The sequence below is a fragment of the Equus asinus genome, chromosome 13 (genome assembly GCF_041296235.1).
Source record: "Equus asinus isolate D_3611 breed Donkey chromosome 13, EquAss-T2T_v2, whole genome shotgun sequence".
NCBI classification, from domain to species: domain Eukaryota; kingdom Metazoa; phylum Chordata; class Mammalia; order Perissodactyla; family Equidae; genus Equus; species Equus asinus.
The window spans coordinates 17,307,489-17,326,664 of NC_091802.1; the positions used below are offsets into that span (position 1 = coordinate 17,307,489).

Sequence of the window (19,176 nt, forward strand, 5' to 3'; positions counted from 1 at the left end):
TGAGCCCTGGACCCACTAGCACGTCACCACCAGAGGGACCTCCAAACTGAGTCTGATCACTCACCCCGGACCACGGGTTTGTTCTTCTCCCAGGTGGCCTGTTAGAACCAAAGGCAGCTCCCGTCTCACCAGAGTGAAGCCACAGTCTTTTTTTTTTTTAAGACTTTATTTTCATTTTTTACTTTTCCTTCTTCTCCCTAAAGACCCCCAGTACATAGTTGTATATATATATATATATTTGTGTGTGTGTGCTTTTTCTCTCCAAATACCCCCCGTAGATAGTTGTATATTTTTAGTTGTGGGTCCTTCTAGTTGTGGCATGTGGGATGCCATCTCAGCATGGCTTGATGAATAGTGCTATGTCCGCACCGAGGATCTGAACCGGTGAAACCCTGGGCTGCCGAAGCGGAGCCCACGAACTTAACCACTCGGCCATGGGCTGGCCCCATAATTATACATTTTAGTTGTAGATCCTTCTAGTTGTGGCATGTGGGATGCCGCCTCAGTATGGCTTCATGAGCATGTTAGGTCCACACCCTGGATCCAAACTGGTGAAACCCTGGGCCACTGAAGGGGAGCATGTGAACATAACCGCTCAGCCACAGCCAGCCTAGAAGCCACAATCTTTATAAAGTCCCACCCGAGCTGGTCCCATCCCCCTGCGCCCTCAGCTCCCACTCTTCCCTTGCCCGGCCCTGCTCTGGCCACATGGGTCTCCCTGCTACTCCCCAGTCATGCCAGGCCTGCCCCCTCCAGGGCACAGGCTGTTCCCTCCACCGAGAACACTCTTCCCCAAATGTGCCCGTAGCTCCCTCCCTCGTCCCCTCCAAGTCTCAGCTCAAAGGCACCTTCTCTGGAGGACGGCCTGACCTCCTTATTTAAGCCCAACCTCCCTTGCCCATGTAGGTCCTTTAGACCCATCTTTTTTTTTCGTGTCATCTTTTAACACATCACTATTATATTTCTGTCTATTCACTGACTTCCTGATGATTCTGCCCCAGGTGCCTAGACCAGGGCCTGGCATTAGAGTTAATACCCACAGCTGTTTGTCGAATGACTGGATGATAGCATGACATGCAGATCCCGGTGTAAAAAGTCTTAGGAGGCATGAGTTGAATCCTGGTTCTGACACTTACCAGCTGTGTGATTCTGCACCAATATTTTAACCTCTCTGAGCGTTAGTTCCCCCATCTGTAACATGGGAACTTACCTCAAATGGGTTCTTGGTGAAGAGCAAAGGAGAAAATGTGCTGAATAAGCTCCCGTGGCCATTCTCTCCTTATTTCCCGCCCACCCATTCAAACTGATCAAAATGAAAGTCTCCCAGGCCAATATGATGCAATGAACATTTCCATTTACTTTGGATTATATGCCATTATAAATATTAACAAATAAGACTTAAAAAGGACACCTTCGGGTAGGTCAGACGAAAGTACAAAAATTGTGTGTGGGGCTGCAGTTTAAGGACAGGTTCTGCAGCCGTCACATGGTAGCAAAACGGTGTGAAGCAGTGCACGAGCGTCTGCGCCGACGACAGCCAGAGTCCATGCAACGGCAGGTTCTCTCGGTTGGAGAAGGAACAAAGGGCAGGTCATGCGCGGGCCGGGGAGGTGCAGTTCCTCACTCTCGCCACTAGAGGTCAGGAGGTTACCGCTTCAGGGTTGGAAGACGGGCCCGTCGGGGATTGGCTCGTGGGGACGGGGGCGGGGCGGGGGCGGGGCGGAGACCAGGGAGGGAGATGCGGGTGGAGGTGGACGCAGCCAAGTGGGACCCCTTGGTTACTGGCACCTGACTTTGGAATGAGATTTTTTTTTTTTTTTGGCGTCAAATTTCCCGTCTTTGTGGGGCTGATGGACCAGAAGAAAGATGCCAGTTTGGGGCCGAAGGTAGAGCTGATACTGCAGCTTCTTAAAGAGCTTTTGCTTTAACAGAGGTACAATCTGCAAGGGGTCCAGAACAGTGCCAGGGGCCTGGGGAAGGTTCCATCACTCCCTGGGGGGGGCCTCCTGCCCACGCACCCCCATCCTTCACTTGGTCCCGCTGTCCAGAACCCCCATCTCCCAGCCTGTCACTGTGGTGAGCTGGGACCATCTTTCAAAACCGAGTCTACACTTGCACAGCCTGCAGCAGTAGAGGGCCCTGGAATGGGTGCCAGGAGTCCTGGGTTCTTGTCCCAGCTGGGCCCTGGATAAGCCCCTTCCACTCGTTGGGCCTCAGTTTCCCCATGTGTCTACTAAGGAAATCGTACTAGATGAGACTCACAGCCCCCTCCAGCTTTGCCATTCGGCATTTCCATGTCTTCACAGGAGGCTGTGAGGCTCCTCTCTGAACGAGGCCTTCCAAAAGGCAACGCTAAGAAGCTCCCTGAGCTCACCCAGACACGAGGCCCCTCAAAAACGGACCATCTCCCCTCTTAGCCCCCCAGAGCTTCCCCCATTCCAGCTGCGTGGAGAAAAGAGGAGTCCTTGCCTCAGCCCCCTTGAGGAGCAGGGCCAGGCCCACAGGCTGAGGGACAGCTGAGTTCTGGCCTGGGCTGTGGGGACCTTGGGGGAAGCCCTAAGTGGCACAAATGATTTCAAAGCCATCTAGAGGACGAGACAGCAAGACAGTGACATGGCCCCACACCTCCATCACGCACCAGCGCTTGACGAGTCTTTCCTTGAGTACCTCTGCTGCGCCCTCCAGCCCGGGAGGGAGGGGCCTGGGGAGTACGGTCCCCCAGACACCAGACAGTGTGGCAATCAGAGGACCTGAGCTTGAGTCCCGGTCCGCCCCTTCCCGCTGTGTGATGCTGCTACACTACCATACTCAGCCTCTCTGAATCTCAGTTTCCTCATCTGTCAAATGGGGGTGACAGTTCAACCCATTCTGGAGAGTTGTGAAGATTCATTAAGATGGTGCACATAAAACCTTCAACACACGCAAAGCCTTCTTAAAGACGGGGAGCCAAGGCTCCACGACCGGCAGAGCTTGCCAGGTCCTGTGTGGGGGCCAGGGTCCTGTTTTCCCTGCAAACTGGGAAAGGGCTGATGGCACTTGGTGGGATTCGAATCATCACCCCAGGCCTCAGATGGTGATGTGCTTTGTGTCTGCAGCAGAGGGTTCGACCCCTGTGCCCCCTGCTCCGAGCGTTGGTGTGGGTGGGCAGCGGGCAGGGGCGAGCCCCAGGTGGGCAGCTAGCAGGCTCTCGTGTGCATCCAGCACCCTACTTCCCCCGAAGTGTGGTGTCCAGAGCTCTGGGCTGGAGGGGGCCGGGGGCCCTGGGCCTGGGCCACCCCAGCTGTGGCAGGGCTGGCAGGCCTTTGGCAAGTCACTTTCCCTCTCTGGCCTCAGTTTCCCATCAGTGCAGGGATGGGTTGAATACAGAAATTCTGTGGTTCTGCATTTCTCCATCCAGCATTCCTGAAGGCCCCTCAGAGGGCAGGAGAAGTTTGCAGCTTCAGACCTGGGCCCCAAGATTTCGATGCCGTCAACCCCTCCCTGGGGACCCTGCCTCAGGGTACAGACAGGCCCACCAGGCAGGGTCTCTCTCAGTCCCTGGAGGGCGGAGCTGGCCCCACAGGCTTCCCAGAAACGAGGCCCTGCACTGCCACCCAGCACTCCTGAGAGGGACGTCAGTGGCCACGGCAGGGCCAGATGCCTGGGCAGCCACCTGGGGCCCCCCACTACCCAGCCCTGACCCCAGAAGGGCCCAGGCCTGGGCAGGGGAAGGGAAGAGGAGGGTGAGGACAAGGAGGACTCTTTGCTCCTTTTCATGCAAAAGAAAGGGACCCTTCTCTCTTCTTGAGCTGGCCTGATGCTTAAGCTGGGAACAAAAAGAGGCAGGAGCCAGCCTCTGGGTTCCTCCGGAGGAGAAAGACAGAAGGTGGGAGGACTGCGGGTGAGGCCTGAACTTGACCCTGCACCAACGTCAGTTTCACCACCGTGCTCCCGCCACTTCCCCCACAGCGAGGAGTCCAGGCTGGCCTGGCAGCCAGGGGTGAGATGGGAGCGGGGCTGCTTGCTGTCCCTGCTGGGCCCCACTCCTGTCCTGAGGAAGCCTGCCCCCCAGAGACCCTGGGTCCTGCACAGCACCCCTGGCCCAATCACCACTCTCTCCCTCCAGGCCTTGTGGACACTCCCTCTGCCTGCACTGCCCTTCTCCTTTGTCTGCCTGGAAACTCCACTGGTCCTTCAAGGTCTTCTGAAGCATCGCCTCCTCTGGAAAGCCCTCCCTGCCCGCCCAGCAGAGTTGGCAGAATCCACAGCACTTGCAGTGGGCCAGCCTGGCCTTGGCACTCCTCACTCCCAGTGTGATGGGCTGTTTCCAGCATCCTGACTAGATGGGAACTCCCTGAGGGCAGGCCCTGGGTCTTCTTCATTCCCAGGGGCTCGTGGAATCATCGAGTGCAGCACCTGCCAATTGCCCACGTTCTTGGGGCCTCTAGGAACATCCCCAGACTCCTGGCTCTCGTGTCGCCTTTCTGCCACCTGCCCAGTAACGCCAGAGATGAAGGGATGCAGTCAGAACCTCCTTCTGGGAATAAAACCGCTCCAGAGTCCTGTCCTGCCTCTGTCCACAATCTCCTCCCCGCTATGCCCCCTCCCCAGTGTCCCTCTCAGGAGTTCTCACTGTCTGCCAGGATGCCCCTACACTCCTGTTCTCTCAGCCTGGGGTCCCCTGTGACTTCCTGCTGACCGCTAGTAGGGTCCTCGATCCCCGGACGGCCCCTTCCCCTTCCCCAGGTGGGTGCTGAGGCCGGGGTCCTCTCCTCCCATCTCCGGCCCTCTCGGGAACCCGGGGCTGAGAGCAGGCCCAGCTCTCTGCCCTCACTGTCCTTCCGAGTGGCTGGGCCCTCCGTGGCCTCCAGGCGGGGGCTACAGTGGCTCTGTGTCCGAGCAGGCGTCCTGGATCTCCCCTGACATGGGGGCCAAGGCCCTCGCTGGCAGCTGAGGAAGCCCAGGGCCCGGCCCGCGCTGGGCCAGCTGAGGGCAGGGCGGGCGCGGCAGCAGGTGAGGGCGGGTCAGTCGCTGAGCACGGCCCCCGGGAGTTCGTTGGTGAGCGTGTGCCAGCGCTCGATCCGCTTGTCCTTGTTCTTCAGGCAGTCAAACCAGTGCTTCAGGCGCTCACCCTTGGCGTTGATGCCCAGGACCACGCCACCTGCAGAAGGGGAGCCGAGGGGGCAGCGGGGACCCAGTGATCTCCTGACTCCCAGGGTCATCCACAGGCCTGTCCCTCTGGGACCAGGGCCCCCCGACACCCTCTCCAAGATTCGAGTTCCAAGGCCAGATTCTCCACCCTGCCCCCCGGGCTCTGAGAGTAAACAGTGGTCTCACCCCTGCGCCACACTCTTGGCACCCCCCTCACTGGGGCCCAGGATCCTGCCCTTCCATCACCCAGGACTAGAGCTGTGCTGGGGGCAGAGTGCAGGGGCATGTGTTAGAGGATGAAGGATGGGGGCAAAAAAGGGGAAGAAAGGGCCAGGGCGGCTCCAGTGTGCACGGCCACCAAGCCCACCAGGAATTCGGGGTCATAAAGGCTGAGTCCAGCCAGAGGCACTGACCATTGTTACCTCTCAGCCCAGCTCCACCAGGGACTGCTGTGTGACCCTCCCAGGCCTCTTTCCTTCTCTGGGCCTCTCTTCCTCTGTCATATGGGGTCAGGCTGGATAGTGTCTGAGGCCCCCTCATGTCTGGGGAGAGGTGGTCTATGGCCCCAGCTTTCCCCAGAGGCCTGGAAGGAGGGTCTGTGGCCTCAATCAGGGCCAGTGCCCTTTGCTGAACCCAGGACGGGCATGTGGCTCTCTCATCACCTCCTCTTACCAATGAAATCATTCGATTTTCCAATGTCGTAATCCCAAACGGTGACCTCCAGGGTCTTCTTGGCCAGGTCCCCGTGCTTAATCTCGTAACAGAACTCCTGGTGGCCAGAAGAGGAGAGTCAGGGCCAATGCCTGGAACTGGGCCGGTGGCCAGGAGGGCTCTGAGGTGTGGTGAGGGTGTGAACCGAGGGAGTGAGGGAGGGCTGAATGGGAGGGCGGGCAGTGCAGGTGGCGGACGATGGTGGGTTCTCACCCATCTTCTGCCTGAGAGCCCAGCCGGGTCCTCGGGCTCCCCTTCCCTCCAACCCATCTGCCCTTTGTCACTGAAGCCGCTCTCTCAAGAGCTTCCTTATTGCCAAATCTGTGCACACCTGGCAGTCTTGGCATGACTGACCTCTCCTGGGTCTGGCTCTGCTGACCACTCCCTTCTGGTAGAACCATCTCTCCTACCCGCTTCTGGGATGCTCCTGCATCCAGTATCCCCCTCACTCTCCAGAAGCATCTCCTCAGCCTCCTCCGCCTGTGCCCTGCTGGAGGCCCCTCTGCTCCTCTCCCTCCTCTCGCTCCTCGGAGCTCCTCTCCAGCCACACCCCTCTCGCTGGGCTGAGGACCTGGGTATCCCTCTGCACCTGACCTACCCATCTCCCCGGGGCATCTCAGTCCCCACATCCCACCCAGAGCTTCTCCCATCTCCCTAGGGCCTCCTCCTCCTGCTGCTGGGTCCCCTACTTCCACATCCACATCCACCATGGCCACAACCCCGTCAATTGGATCCTCTGAGGAGCTTTCCAGGCCCCCTCCCCTCCATCTGTACCACCTTGGCCTGGTTCAGCCTGGCCTTGCCCCTTCCCTTGCCCTCCACGGCTGGGGGCTCTCCTGTCGGCCCCCACCCACCCTCTCTTCCAGCTCTCCAGCTCCCACAGTGGCCTTTGGAAACCCAGTCCCTGCAGGGCCCCGTGCCCCAGGGGAGAGTGCATGGCTTCCCTGCAGCCCCCCAGCCCCTCGCACCTCGTTGAACTCTGGGTTCAGGGTCTTCTTCTTCACTGCCGTCTTGTGTTTGGATTTCTTGTCCACATCGGGCTTCAGGTACCTGGAATTATAACCAAGGGACAGGCAGAGGGTCGGGGAGAAGCTGTGGGTCAGAGGCAGCCAGCAGGGCCTGGAAGAGCTTTTTGTCCCGGGAGAGACGTCCCCGGGCCCCGTTCGTCCTGGTCGTCGGATTCCCCAGCACCACTTTGTGTGGCGGAGGTGGGCGGCCAGCAGCAGAGGGAGAAGCAAGTGGTTCCTTTTTCACCTGGACTTCTGCTCACATGCCCATTTCTGGAGCTAACACAGAGCCCCTCCATCCCTCTAGGAAAGAGGATTTTCCTTGTTTCTGGAAGTCTGACTTTCACAAAGCTCACATTTCCCACCAGAAAAACATTTTTAGCAGAGGTGGTCCCTTGTTGGAAATTTTCTTCTTTTTAATGGGAGATTTATTGAGATATAATCCACATACTATAAAGTTCATCTTTCTAAAGTGTACAATGCAGCGTTTTTAGTATATTCCCAGGGTTGTGCAACCATTGCCGCTCTGTCACTGGAGCGTTGAGGGAGGAAAAAGGCCTCCAGGGCAGTAACAGCGATGCTTCTGCAAGAAGGAAGCCTGGCTTGCGAGCCAGCTCCCTCCATAGGTGCCTTAGACTTTGAATGCAGAACAGCTATCTTCATGGGAGGCTCAGAGAGGTAGAGGGACTTGTCCAAGGTCACACAGCTGCTCAGCACAGGGCTGGTGCTCAGAAGCCAGGACAGGAGGTTTAGAACCTCTCCTTTGCAGAACTTCTCACCCTGTCCCTGCATAGACACTTGAGTGACAACTGCCCTGCCCTTGCTGAGGGTCTCTGGGGGCAAGGACCGCTTCTGTCTCACCCACCACCAGCTTCCTGGCACCCAGCTCAGTGCCTGGCACTGGGTAGCTCCATAAACATCTGTTGGATGAATGAAAGAATTCCTAGAAGTGAAATTACCCACCCAAAGGCCTGCACGTGTCAAGCTGCTTGCTTCCTTTTGCCAAAATGGCCCTCTGGAAAGGCTGTGTGGTTGACACACTGCCCTCAACAGAGTGGAGTAGCATCACCTTAAAAACCCTTGCTGGTTTGAAAGGTAGAAAGTGGTATCTCATTGTTCCTTTACTTTGCATTTATTATTTTTTCAATTGTGACTTTCATTACATAAATAATACTAGTTCTTTACAGAAACACTAGAAATTACGTATTGACAAAAGTTGGGGGTTGGAGGGAGAAATGAAGACACAGGTCCACACAGAAACCCGGTCTTCAGCAGCTTTGCACAGTCACCGAAAACTGGACACAACCCACGTGCTCTTCAACCCGAAGGGAACTGATCACACGTGTGGCTGCTCTGTCTGGTGCACCATGCTCAACAGAAAGAAAGACTAAGCTGCTGGCTCTCGCAGCCACATGGATGCCCCACCGCGTGTGATACCACAAAAGCAGCCAAATTCAAAAGGTGACACACTGTATGGTTGCTTTTTAAGAAAGTCTGGAAAAGGCAAACTATTGGGACAGAAAACAAGTGAGTGGTTACCTGGGGTGGGGGAGCTTTCTAGGGTGAAATGTTCGCTGTCTTGACTGCGGTGGTGGTAACAAGATCGGATCTTCAGTCAAACTTCAAAGGGGGAGAAACTTACTGTATGTAAATTATACTCAATCAACCTGACCTGTAAAACACGCTGGGGGCTCCCTTAAGCCCCACCCAGAGATGGTGAATGTCTTCTGTTCCTTACAAGCTTCCATACGCTTGCTGGCCATTTTGCTATTTATTGGTATTTTGTTTTCTGCGACCTGTCCTTTGCTCTGGGCGTGAGGAGGAGGAACAGGGGAGCATCTCCCACCCGGCCTTTGGAAGCCTCTGGAAGGAAGGTTGTTCCAGGATCCCCACGCCCTCAGCGCCGCACGGCTGGTCCATCCAGTGACCCCTCACCCGGCCACCGGGCCCTCATGGTGGCCACCAGCCTCAGGGCCTCCAGCCAGAGACAGTTCCCTCAGATGGTCCTCTGTCCTGCTGTCTCCTCTGCCAGGAGCACCCTTCCCGCCTCACCTCACCACTCCAGCTGAAGCTCCTCTGGAGTGCGACCTGTGTAGGCAGGGAGCCACGCTGGCAAAGCCCCTGAGGCCTGCCCCCTCCCTCCCTGTCAGGACCCACTCCTCGCCCCCAGCATCGCCACCCCTCGTCCCTTCTGCACAGCGACTGCTGCTCACCTAAGGCCCCTCGCAGAGACCAGAGGGCCAGAGAAGGAAGGAGATGCCCAGGTGGCACAGCAAGTGCTTCATTTCCTCAGTCCCCCCGGGTGTAAAATGGAGACAGTGACAGATGTGACTGCAGAGGCTCTTGGGAGGGTCCACTGAGGCCCAGCCCCTGGCACAGAGCAGTTACTCAGTGTACATTAGTGATCATTATCACTCTCACAGTGACCCCTAGTTTTTTCCATCATACCCTGAAGAGGTGGATCTGGGGTCAACTTTCAGCCTGGGGAAACTGAGGCAGGTGTCCCCTGGGGTGAGGTTTATAAAAAATGAGGCACCAGGGGCTGGCCCCGTGGCCGAGTGGTTAAGTTCGCGCGCTCTGCTGCAGGCGGCCCAGTGTTTCGTTGGTTCAAATCCTGGGCGTGGACATGGCACTGCTCATCAAACCACGCTGAGGCAGTGTCCCACATGCCACAACTAGAAGAACCCACAATGAAGAATATACAACCATGTACGGGGGGGCTTTGGGGAGAAAAAGGAAAAAAATAAAATCTTTAAAAAAAAAAATGAGGCACCAAAAGGCCTTAGCCCATCTAGCTTTGCCCCTCAGCATCTGTCACCTAGCACTTCCCCAGCCGGCTCTCTTCTTGGGGTCACAGGTCCCCTGCCAATGACACAGCCTCGGGGGCACCCTGCTCAGAATCTAACCTGTGCCTTTGTTTCCCCTGCTTTTAGCAAGAAAGAGGCCCATGGTCCGTGAAGGGGCCTTTCAGAGATGGGGAGCCCTGGACAGCAGACCCCACGTCTCATTCAGGGGAATTTAATCAGACATGGGGGTTTCCAGGCCGCGGTGGGGCCCTCAGAGGATCGTGGCTCTGATACGGGGAGCCACCCACTTGTCTGCCCATCTTTCGAAGGCCACGTTGACCTGGCCCGTGGCTGGGGGGTGGGCCATGGCTGCAGTGGGCCCAGCAGCTCCCACACCTGTGGCAGAGGAGCCCCAGGTGCGGTGGACGGGCCCTGCCAGGGCTGCCTCTGTTTGGCCATGGGAGTTGGCTGGACCCCCTGTACCAGGTGAGACCCTGCTTTCTGGATAACTCAGCAGGGGATCCTGGAATCCCCGTCAACCTGGCAGGCGGGCACCGAGCCTGATTTAAACTTTTCCCACCATTTTGGCTTCAGATTCTACTTCCCTCAGGAAGAAAAGTAGCATCACAGGTACAGGTGGAGGCACCTTGCTCCCCTCTCCAGTCCCTTCCCCTCCTCCCTCCGCGGAGACCATGGCTCCTGGGAGCCGCCTGTAGAAACGTACAGGCACAGCCTCGCTCTGTGGGCTCCGTGCTGCAGTTCACTTTTGGGCTCAGCGTGTTTGGCATAGCTGTCCGTGTTAATTCATCTAGTCCTAATTTATTCATTTTAACTGCATAGTACTCCATTATATGCATACGCCACATTTTATTAATCATTCCGCTCCTGAAGAACGCTTGGCTATTTCCAGTTTATCGCCAGGACAAGCAGTGCTGCAATAAACAGCTTTCCACCGTGCGTGGGCTTCTAGGCCACAAACCTGGAAGGGGAATGAGGCGGCCATAGGGCGCAGACGCTTACCTAGCCTACTGCATATTGCCAACTTTCCCTCAAGGTCATCAGGAGTCCCCTGAATGGTTACAGTGCTTCTCATGGTGGTCGCCAATCCACTGGAAATCACTATTTTGGTAAAGGCTGAGTTGGGACCCAGCTCATCGCTTTTTATATGGAAAACTAGCAGTCCCTGCACCATTTGCAGGGACCCTGCCCTCCCCCGTGATGCTGGTCAGCTTCCCATTACGCCTGGGCATTGCTCCTGGAGCCTGGTGGCACTGGGTTTTTAAAAAATAACAGCTTTACTGAGAGACAATTCACATGCTGTACAATGCACCCTTTTAAAGTATACAATTCGATGGTTTTCAATATATTCATGGAGTTGCGCAACCATCACCACAATCAATTGTGGAACATTTTTATCACGCAGAAAGAAATCCAGTGCCCATTAGCAGTCGCTTGGCGCTTCCTCCCAACCTCTCCCCAGCCCCTGGTCATCACTAATCTACTTTCTGTCTCTATAGATTTGCCTGTTCTGGACATTTCATATAAAAGGAATCATATGATGTGTGGCCTTTTGTGCCTGGCTTCTTTCACTTAGCATAATGTTTTCAAGTTTCATCCACATTGTAACATGAATCAGCACTCGCTCCTTTTTAAGGCTGCATAATATTCCATTGTGTGGGTGTGCACGTTTCATTTCTCCACTCATCAGGTGAGGGACATCTGGGTGGTTTCCACCTTTTGTTTGTTTGGAATAGTGCTGCTGTGCACATTCGTGCACAAGTTTTCGTGTGGATGTTGTTTTCAGTTCTCTTGGGCATATCCCCAGGAGTGGGGTTGCTGGGTCACATGGTAATTCCATGTTTAACCTTTTGAGGAACTGCCAGACCCTCTTCCAAAGCGGCTACACCATTTTTGTCTCCTGATTTAAAAAGTGACAGAAAAATGACAGGGGCTCTCAGGACTGGTGGCCCCAGAGTTGTGCCACGCAGCAGCACTGGCCTCTCTGTGGTGTCAAGACATCCCCACGGCCTTTGTCACCTGGGCCTGCTCTCTGTCCCTGCAAGCCAGGTCCATCCCTGCTTCTGTTTCTTAACACCTCTGTCCCTCTGCCTGAGCAGGAACATCTTTTTGCTGAGCCAAATTCCTCCCCAAGTCCCGCCCTTCGAGAGAGTCTCGCCGGGAACACAGACTAATAGCCATCTTTTGTTTGTGGGGGGCCCGGAGCACTATGGGGGTCACTGTGACACAGGCTTCGTCCCTCTCCTGCCCCTGCTGCCACCTGCTCACGGCCCCTCCCATGTGCTCACGGAACGGCCTGAATGGGGCATCAGGAGATAACAACTCTCCATCTGTGCAGCCTGAGAAGTCACTCAAGTTCTGCGGGCTTCAGTTTCCTCATCTGTGAAATGGGGCCCCCAGGCTTAACCCACAGCGTTGCCGAAGGGGCACAGAAGAGAACACGTCCCTGTGGGCAGAGCGTCCACGGCGCTTCAGGGGGTCCCCGAGTCCTCGCCCCACCGAGCCACCAGTCTTGTCACACGGACCGCCCGCCCCCTGAGGTGATGGGGGAGGAGGCGCCGGCCTGGGCTGCACACTCACGTTTTCACGTAGGGGTCCGAGTAGCCGTTGGCGTCCATGGCGGCCAGGTGTGCGCAGCGCACAATGCCGACCAGCAGGCCCTGCTTCTGCGAGCTGTACTTGAGGGAGATGAGGATGCGGCCCCGCTCCTCCAGGGACTTGTCCTCCGTCTTGTCCACCTGCGGGGCAGGCGGTCACTCGCTGTCCTCTCCTGCTCCCACCTCCTCCCTCAGCCATGGGCCACCAAGGCTGTCCACGGGCCCAGGCCAAAAGGAGGCTGATGGGTTGGGGGGGGGGTCCCCCGGCCCCAATGCCCCTGAAGGTGCTGCCTGGAGCCTCTCAGGGGGCCGGGGGTGGTCCCCTTGGGGAGAACCCACAAGAGAGCTTCAATACATTCCCAACCCAGGGGGAGCCGGGGCAGCCAGGGGCCGCCCTCCTGTGCCCCAGCATCTGCCCAGCACCCGCCTCTGGGGTCAGACCGCAACTCGAGGCCTCACCGCCTGGACTCCCCACCCCAGACAGCCCGATGTTTCTCCATTCCTGTCCCTCCTGAGACCACCTGTTTCCATCTTCTGGCTGTTGCTCATCCAGACCCCTCTCCTTTACCTTCCATCCACCCAGACACACCCAGCTGGAGTCCTGTGACCCCCAAGGGCCCCTCCTTAGGTCTCTCTGCCAGGCTCCTCTCACACGAAGTCCCAGCCATGTCCCTTTGCCCACAACTGTCCTCTGCCTGGCACTAAAGTGACGGCCACCCATGGCCTCTGGTAGGCAGGGGCCACACCTACACCTCTCTGGAGATGGGGCTTGTGTGAGGTAAGGAAGGGCCACCTTCCCCAACTCCCATGCCAGAGCAGACATGGCTAATTGATCACAGCATCCACCCTGAGCTCAGATGCAGCCTCAGCATCTTTCTCACCACAGCACTCAGTCAGCCACTATCGATGGACCAGACTAGGTGTGTGAGATTTAACTAGGGCCTAGGGCTTCTGTGTGACAGCCTCACGAAACCACGGCTCTTGAGCTAGCTGGTGTGATGTGTGAAAATTGAACAATACAAATGAGCAGGGTTGTTTCCAGCTGTGTTTTGGGGGTTGGATATTACACTTTGGGTCATTTCACATGAAGACCATTGGACTGGGCATCGTTCAGTACTCACGACTAATGTTCACAAACTATGTAAAATCTACAATATACCATCAAAACGTGTCTTTACTGCCAGAGCAGTTAGCTCAAACTGCACCCCTGTGGTCGCCATGCGTCTCCGAATCCAGACCAATGAGCTCCTGGCAAGTGAGGCTCAGCAAGGCCCTGATCACGCCCCGTGCACAGGCACGCACACGCTCATGCATCCACGTGCATGAACACACGCATTCCACACACCTGAACACGTGCCCACACGCACACTCTTTCACACGTAGACACACACACATACACGAGGCTCTCACGTGCGATTCACACTCACACACATACGCACGCATGCTCACCCCCCCCCGCCCCAGTTGTTTATGCCAGGGGTCACAACTGAGGAACACAACTAGAGAAGGAGTTGATGTTGCCTTTCATAAGTGACATGGATCATGTGGAAAAACCGGGTTACCTGGTGTCTGTGACTAATAATACAATGAAAAAGGTTATATCCATCGTGTAAATGTCTGTGAGTGGGAGGGCACATGACAAGGGAATACAGTTTGATAAAGGTATGCAAAAAGACAGAGCTGGCACTGGGGCAAGGAGCTCTGGCCTCAGATCCACTTGCTCCCAGGGCTTGACTCAGGCCAGGCTGTGCTGAGCATCTGTCCCAGCCCCACAGGAGGTGGGCCCGTGGGATGCCTGCTGGGCTCTGGGAAAAATATCTGAGAAAGGGATTGTGCCCTCAACACTGGGCTGCCAGAGGGTCAAAGTTTCTCAGGACCTGGGGCCTCCCGGCCAACTGCTCCCAGCCCTTCTGAACCGGGTGAGGGCGATGCCTCTGGGGGAGGGGAGGGGCGGGGGGGAGGGAGGGCCAAGACAAATGGACCGAGACTCTGGGAGGACTCAGCTGCTGCAGACGGCCAGGGGGCAGAATTGGTTTTGACATCATTTTCAAACAATTGCAATTTCTAGGAAAGAATTATTTTCCGTCTCCTCTGGGTGTCTCACTGGCACCTCACGCCTCACATATTCCGGTTGAGCCCCGAGCATCCCCAGTCGCTCCTCCCACAGTCCTCCACATCACAGTTAACGACCCTTCATCCTTCCAGGTGCTGTCCCCACACCTGGGAGCGCCACATCTGGCCCTCACCCTCCAGGATCCTGCACTTCACCCCCTGCGCTGCTGCCCCCCCAGGCCTGGGTCTTGCTCATCCCCTCCCTCCTTCCCACTCTGAGCCCAGTGAGCCTGTTAAATGTAGTCAGGTGCCCCAGCCCCTTCCCATGCTCCATCTCACTCAGTGTGAAGGCCCGAGTCCTCCCAGTTCCCCACCCCAACCTCTGCTCTCAACTCCTAGGACCCCCTCCCCTTGCTCTTGGCCCCACTCAGTTGGCCTCTTGCCTGTGCCTCCAACGGCCTTGGCACTTTCCCAAACAGGGCTTCGCACCTGCTGTTCTCTCTGCCTGGAATATTCCCCGATGGCCCAGGAGTCCTTCCCTGAGCACCCATCTAAACCATGGACCCCTCTCCTGCTTTCCTTCCTGGCCTGATCACTGCCTGACATAAAATCCGTTGGGGTGATTTATCTCGTTTTTGGCCTGTCCCCTGCCCAAGCTCCATCACGACAGGGATTTCTGTCTGTCTCCCCAGCACCTGCAACCATGCCAGGTACATCGCAGGTGCTCAATAAACGCGGCTGGCCCCGAGCTCCCAGCCGGGGCCCACTCACCGGCAGCTGCTTCTCCAGGCAGATGCTGAATGTCTTGGTGTGATTGGGTTTCAGCTTCTTCAGCGGCACTCGCGTCTCCCCGATGAACTCGTTGTGGCGGAATTTGTCCTCATCACACACGGAGATCCTGTGGGGCAAAGGGCATGGCCAGCTCTTCAGACGCCCTGGGTGCTCTCAATTTGTTTCCAGAGTCAGTGGGCATTTGCATGCGCTGGGTGTGTGTGTGTGTGTGTGTGTGTGTGTGCACATCCCGGGCCAGTCCCTGTGGATAAGGCTGTGTGGGCGGGGGGCTGGCAGAGCCCGCGGCCAGGGGCCCTCACCCACCGCAGGGTCTTCCGGATCATGTCTTCGTTCGTGATCCCGTAGTAAGTGAGGGTCTCATTCCACGTGGGGTTCAGAGTGTTTCGGAGAGTTTTCGTTCTGAGCTTATTTGCCTGGCGAGAGCAAAAATGATCCCATGAGCATCAAGGAGGGCGGTGGGCAGAATAACGGCCCCCAGAGACAGCCACAGCCTAGTCCCCTGGAACCTGTGACTATGTTAACTGTCCATGGCAAAGAGGAATTAAGGTTGCAGATAGACCTGAGGTTGTTAATCAGCTGACTTCGAAATAGGGAGGTCATCTAGATGATGTGTGGGGGCCCAATGGAATCAGTGTTCTTAAAAGCGGAAGACGGAGGCAGGAGAGGAGAGTCAGAGGGAGAGGTGATGAGGGAAGAGGGTCAGAGAGAGATGCCACGCTGGCTCTGAAGGTGGAGGAGGGGCCTCAAGCTAAGGAATGCGGGCAGCCTCTAGAAGCTGGAAAGGGATGGGAAATGGCTTCTCCCTAGGGCCTCTGGAATGGACGGCAGCCCTGTGACACTTGTCTTAGCCAGTGGGCCCTGTGCCGACTTCTAACCTGCAGAGCTGCAAGATAAGAAATCTGTGTTGTTGTTAAGCCACGGAGTTGGTGGTAATTTGTTACTGCAGCCCCAGGAAAGTAAGCCATGCAGGCCTCTAGAGTGTGTGTGTGTGTGTGTGTGTGTGTGTGTGTGTGTGTGTGTGTGTGTCTCCTGCAGGAGGTGGTGGGGGCGGGGCTGCCGGGAAGCCTGCACTCTCTCTCTCACCTCCTTGCCTTTGCCCAGGCCGTCCCTCCGCCTGGGCACTTCTCCTAGGGAATGCATGTGGAGCTGCCTGTCCAAGCTGCCATGTTGCCTCACTCCCCCTCGGTGCTCCAGGGGTCTCTGTTCTTATCACCCTTACCCGTCTTGCCCTATCAGACTCTGAGCCCCGTGTCTGACTCCCTTTGACGTGTGCCACACTGGGCCCAGGCTTGGAGGTCAGACAGCCCTGGGTTCGAATCCACAGCTTCCACCGTAAGCCCTGTGGAGCCCTGGGTGACTTGGCCTCTGTGAGGGTCAGGTCCCCACTATAAAAAAGGCATAATAATGCCTCTCGCTCAGAGTTGATTCAGGAGCCGCCTTTATCAGGAGATGGTTCTCTGTAAAAGGCTACCCTATGCAGGGATCTGTGCGGGTCCCTTCGACTCAGCCTCTGGTACTGCCGACTCCAGGTCCCATGAGTCTAGGGACGCAGGGTCACTGAGCTCCCGAGTTGGGACATTCCTCCGGTCACATTGCCCTCGGCCCTCACAGCCCTGAGGGTCCCACCTGCAGCCTGAGGTGGTCCAGGCCTGCAGTGGGGAGCCCACTTCACCAGCTGTGGGTGGCGGGCCACCGCTGTTTCTCCTGCTGCCCTGCCTTCCTAGAGAGAAGGGATCGCCCCCTCTGGGGGGCCCTCCTGGACCGGCGGGGAGCCCCAGCCCTACACTCTCGTCCTGAGGGTTTGGGCCTCAGAGTCAGCTCAGGCCCCAGCAGCCTGCGGCTACTCAGCTCGGGGGTAGGACTGTCCAACCGGCCAGGAAGAGACCCGAGCAGTGGCCAGGGCAGCCCTCCCGTTACTGACTCTCCCTCCCCGTCAGGCCACCTGAGGGCCAGGAAGGAGCTGCCCAGCTCTCGGCTTCTGAGGAAGAGGCTGGACGAGAACCCCCGCCGCCGGGCTCTGCCGCTCACGTTCCGTGTCCTGTGTCCCTCGTGCCCTGCCTCTCCCGGTCAACACGTGCAAGCAAAGCTGCTGGTCTCCAGTGAAGGCCCCCCAGCCTGGGGTCTGCACAACCTGCCCCTTGAGACGTCTGTGGGTGCCAGGGCAGGACTCACCCCAGAAAAGATGATGGGACCCTGCCTCCTACGAAATTAAAATAAAACAATGCTGAACTGCAAGACACAGGTAAGGAAGTCTGATGAAGTTTTATCTTCCAGTGCCGAGGGTCACCTTGATGCTTTTGCTTAATAGCAACTTTTTTCTAAAAAATTTTTTTTCTCTCCTTTCCTAGATGCACCACATGCTTGGTCTGCCTACGGGGTCATCTGGCATGGAAACAACGGTTCTCTGGTCAAGAGAATTGGGCAGACGCTGCCTACTCCGTCCCCCTTGTGGGGCATCACAGAGCTGCCAATCGACACATTAAAGGCTCTGATAAGCCCTGCAGTAAAGAAACCTGTTTAACAATGTTTCCCAGTGTTATCTGACCACAGAACCCTTTTTTGCACATAATATTAACCTCCAGCTGGAACTGCTTCTTATAAAACGCCGGCCTGGAAATTCTCTGGAGGGTTTCCCCGACTCAGTAGGCGGGCAGTGCTGACTTGAGGTTTGGAGGGTGTGGGGCTGACTGGGTACTCTGGGTGGAGGTGAATGGCTGAGGTCCCATCAGCTTGCTTGGGCTCTGAGGGGTGTGGGAGCGATGGGCCTCTCTGAGTGCCCTAAGACCAGCTTGGGCCTTAGTCATGGCGAGTGGGCAGAGCTGGTAGGAGGCCTGGGGCAGACTCCCTCACCTTACTGGCTCCTGGCAGCAGGTGCAGCTTGACATATGGGTCCGCCAGCCCGTTGTGGTCCATCGGCTTCAGGCCCTGAGCAGAGGAGAACAGCAAAGGGTGTGAATTGGGGCTCAGGGACACAGAGTAGCCAGGGCCTCCAGGTGCCAGGGTCAGCAGACAGCCCTTGCCCCCTGGGCCTCCTGGCTGGGTCCTTTCATGACCCTCTTCCCAGATGCCACCTGGCCCCACCCTCCCAGAATGGGGTGTAAGGAGGGCCTCATGGCAGTGCAGCTCATCCCTACAAATGTCCTGGCCCAGGGCGGGTGTCCCGAGGCCCCTTTGTGAGACCAGCCTTTCTCTTCCTGTTCTCCTTATCACAGAGGCCAGATAAGTCACCTTCCCCTGACTGAGGTCCTCATCATCCTGCTTTGATCAGGCCCTTCCCTCTTCCTGCTACCCCTCCCCCCACTCCCCAAACATGGCGACCTCCCTCACTGACCCTTAGTCCACGTGACCCTCTGTCCACTCGTCCCCCCACAGCCCTTGGTGGCCATGGGAAAATGTTCTCAATTTCTCTCTGGAGGCCACACAGCCAGCTAGCCATGGAGGGACCCTCCACAAGATGGCATCCGTCACTCACTTTGAGCAATCGCTCAAGTGTGCACAGCCAGGGAACAAATGGAGCTGTAAGCAGACGGGCTTAGCCGCCCTCACGCCTGTTCGTTTCCGAAAACTGCATTTTTCCTCCTGGGATGGTGCCTGGGCATGGAGGGGGCCGCTGTGGCATGGGGGGCAGAAGTGGCAACACCATGACTTCACTCAAAGACGAAGTGCAAACTGTCTGCTCGTGACCAGGACCCCCTCCAAGAGCGGAGCCTCTTCTCCCAGGGCCCCCACCCCGATTGGGAGGAGCTCCCAGGTAGGGGTTGAGATTCGAGGGGGGGCTGCCAACCACCCACTGCTCTGCTTCAGGGAAAGGGCACCCGGGTTTAGAGTCAGGCCGGCCCAGGTTCAGCCCTCAGCTGCACGCATTAGCTGGGCGAGGCGGTGAGCCTCAGCTTTAGCATCCGTAAAGGGGTTAACAGTTCCCACCTCCCAGGCTGGAGTGACAGGTGAGGAGGTGATGCTGACCCAGGGCCTGGCTGGCGGGGCCTTGGCTCCCCGTCTCCTACACACCAGACCCCCTGGAAGATGCCAGAGAAGCGGCTGAGGGCTGGGGTGGGGCATCTGAGCTGTGTGGAAGCGGCTGGG

General features: G+C 57.0%; 1 protein-coding gene across 1 annotated transcript in view; it reads right to left on the bottom strand.

Annotated features, from left to right (window-relative positions):
- Window positions 1–1,338: 1,338 nt before the first annotated feature.
- The window catches only part of DOC2B (double C2 domain beta), a 28,008-nt gene continuing 10,170 nt past the window's right edge, over window positions 1,339–19,176 (bottom strand). Inside the window, exons 3-9 of the mRNA XM_044744520.2 lie at window positions 17,944–18,018; window positions 15,397–15,506; window positions 15,073–15,199; window positions 12,233–12,390; window positions 6,810–6,891; window positions 5,803–5,899; window positions 1,339–5,140 (exon numbers count right to left, since the gene is read on the bottom strand). Of these exons, the coding sequence (XP_044600455.2) occupies window positions 5,004–5,140; window positions 5,803–5,899; window positions 6,810–6,891; window positions 12,233–12,390; window positions 15,073–15,199; window positions 15,397–15,506; window positions 17,944–18,018 (786 nt within the window). The 3' untranslated portion in view covers window positions 1,339–5,003. The remainder of the gene's footprint in view (window positions 5,141–5,802; window positions 5,900–6,809; window positions 6,892–12,232; window positions 12,391–15,072; window positions 15,200–15,396; window positions 15,507–17,943; window positions 18,019–19,176) is intronic.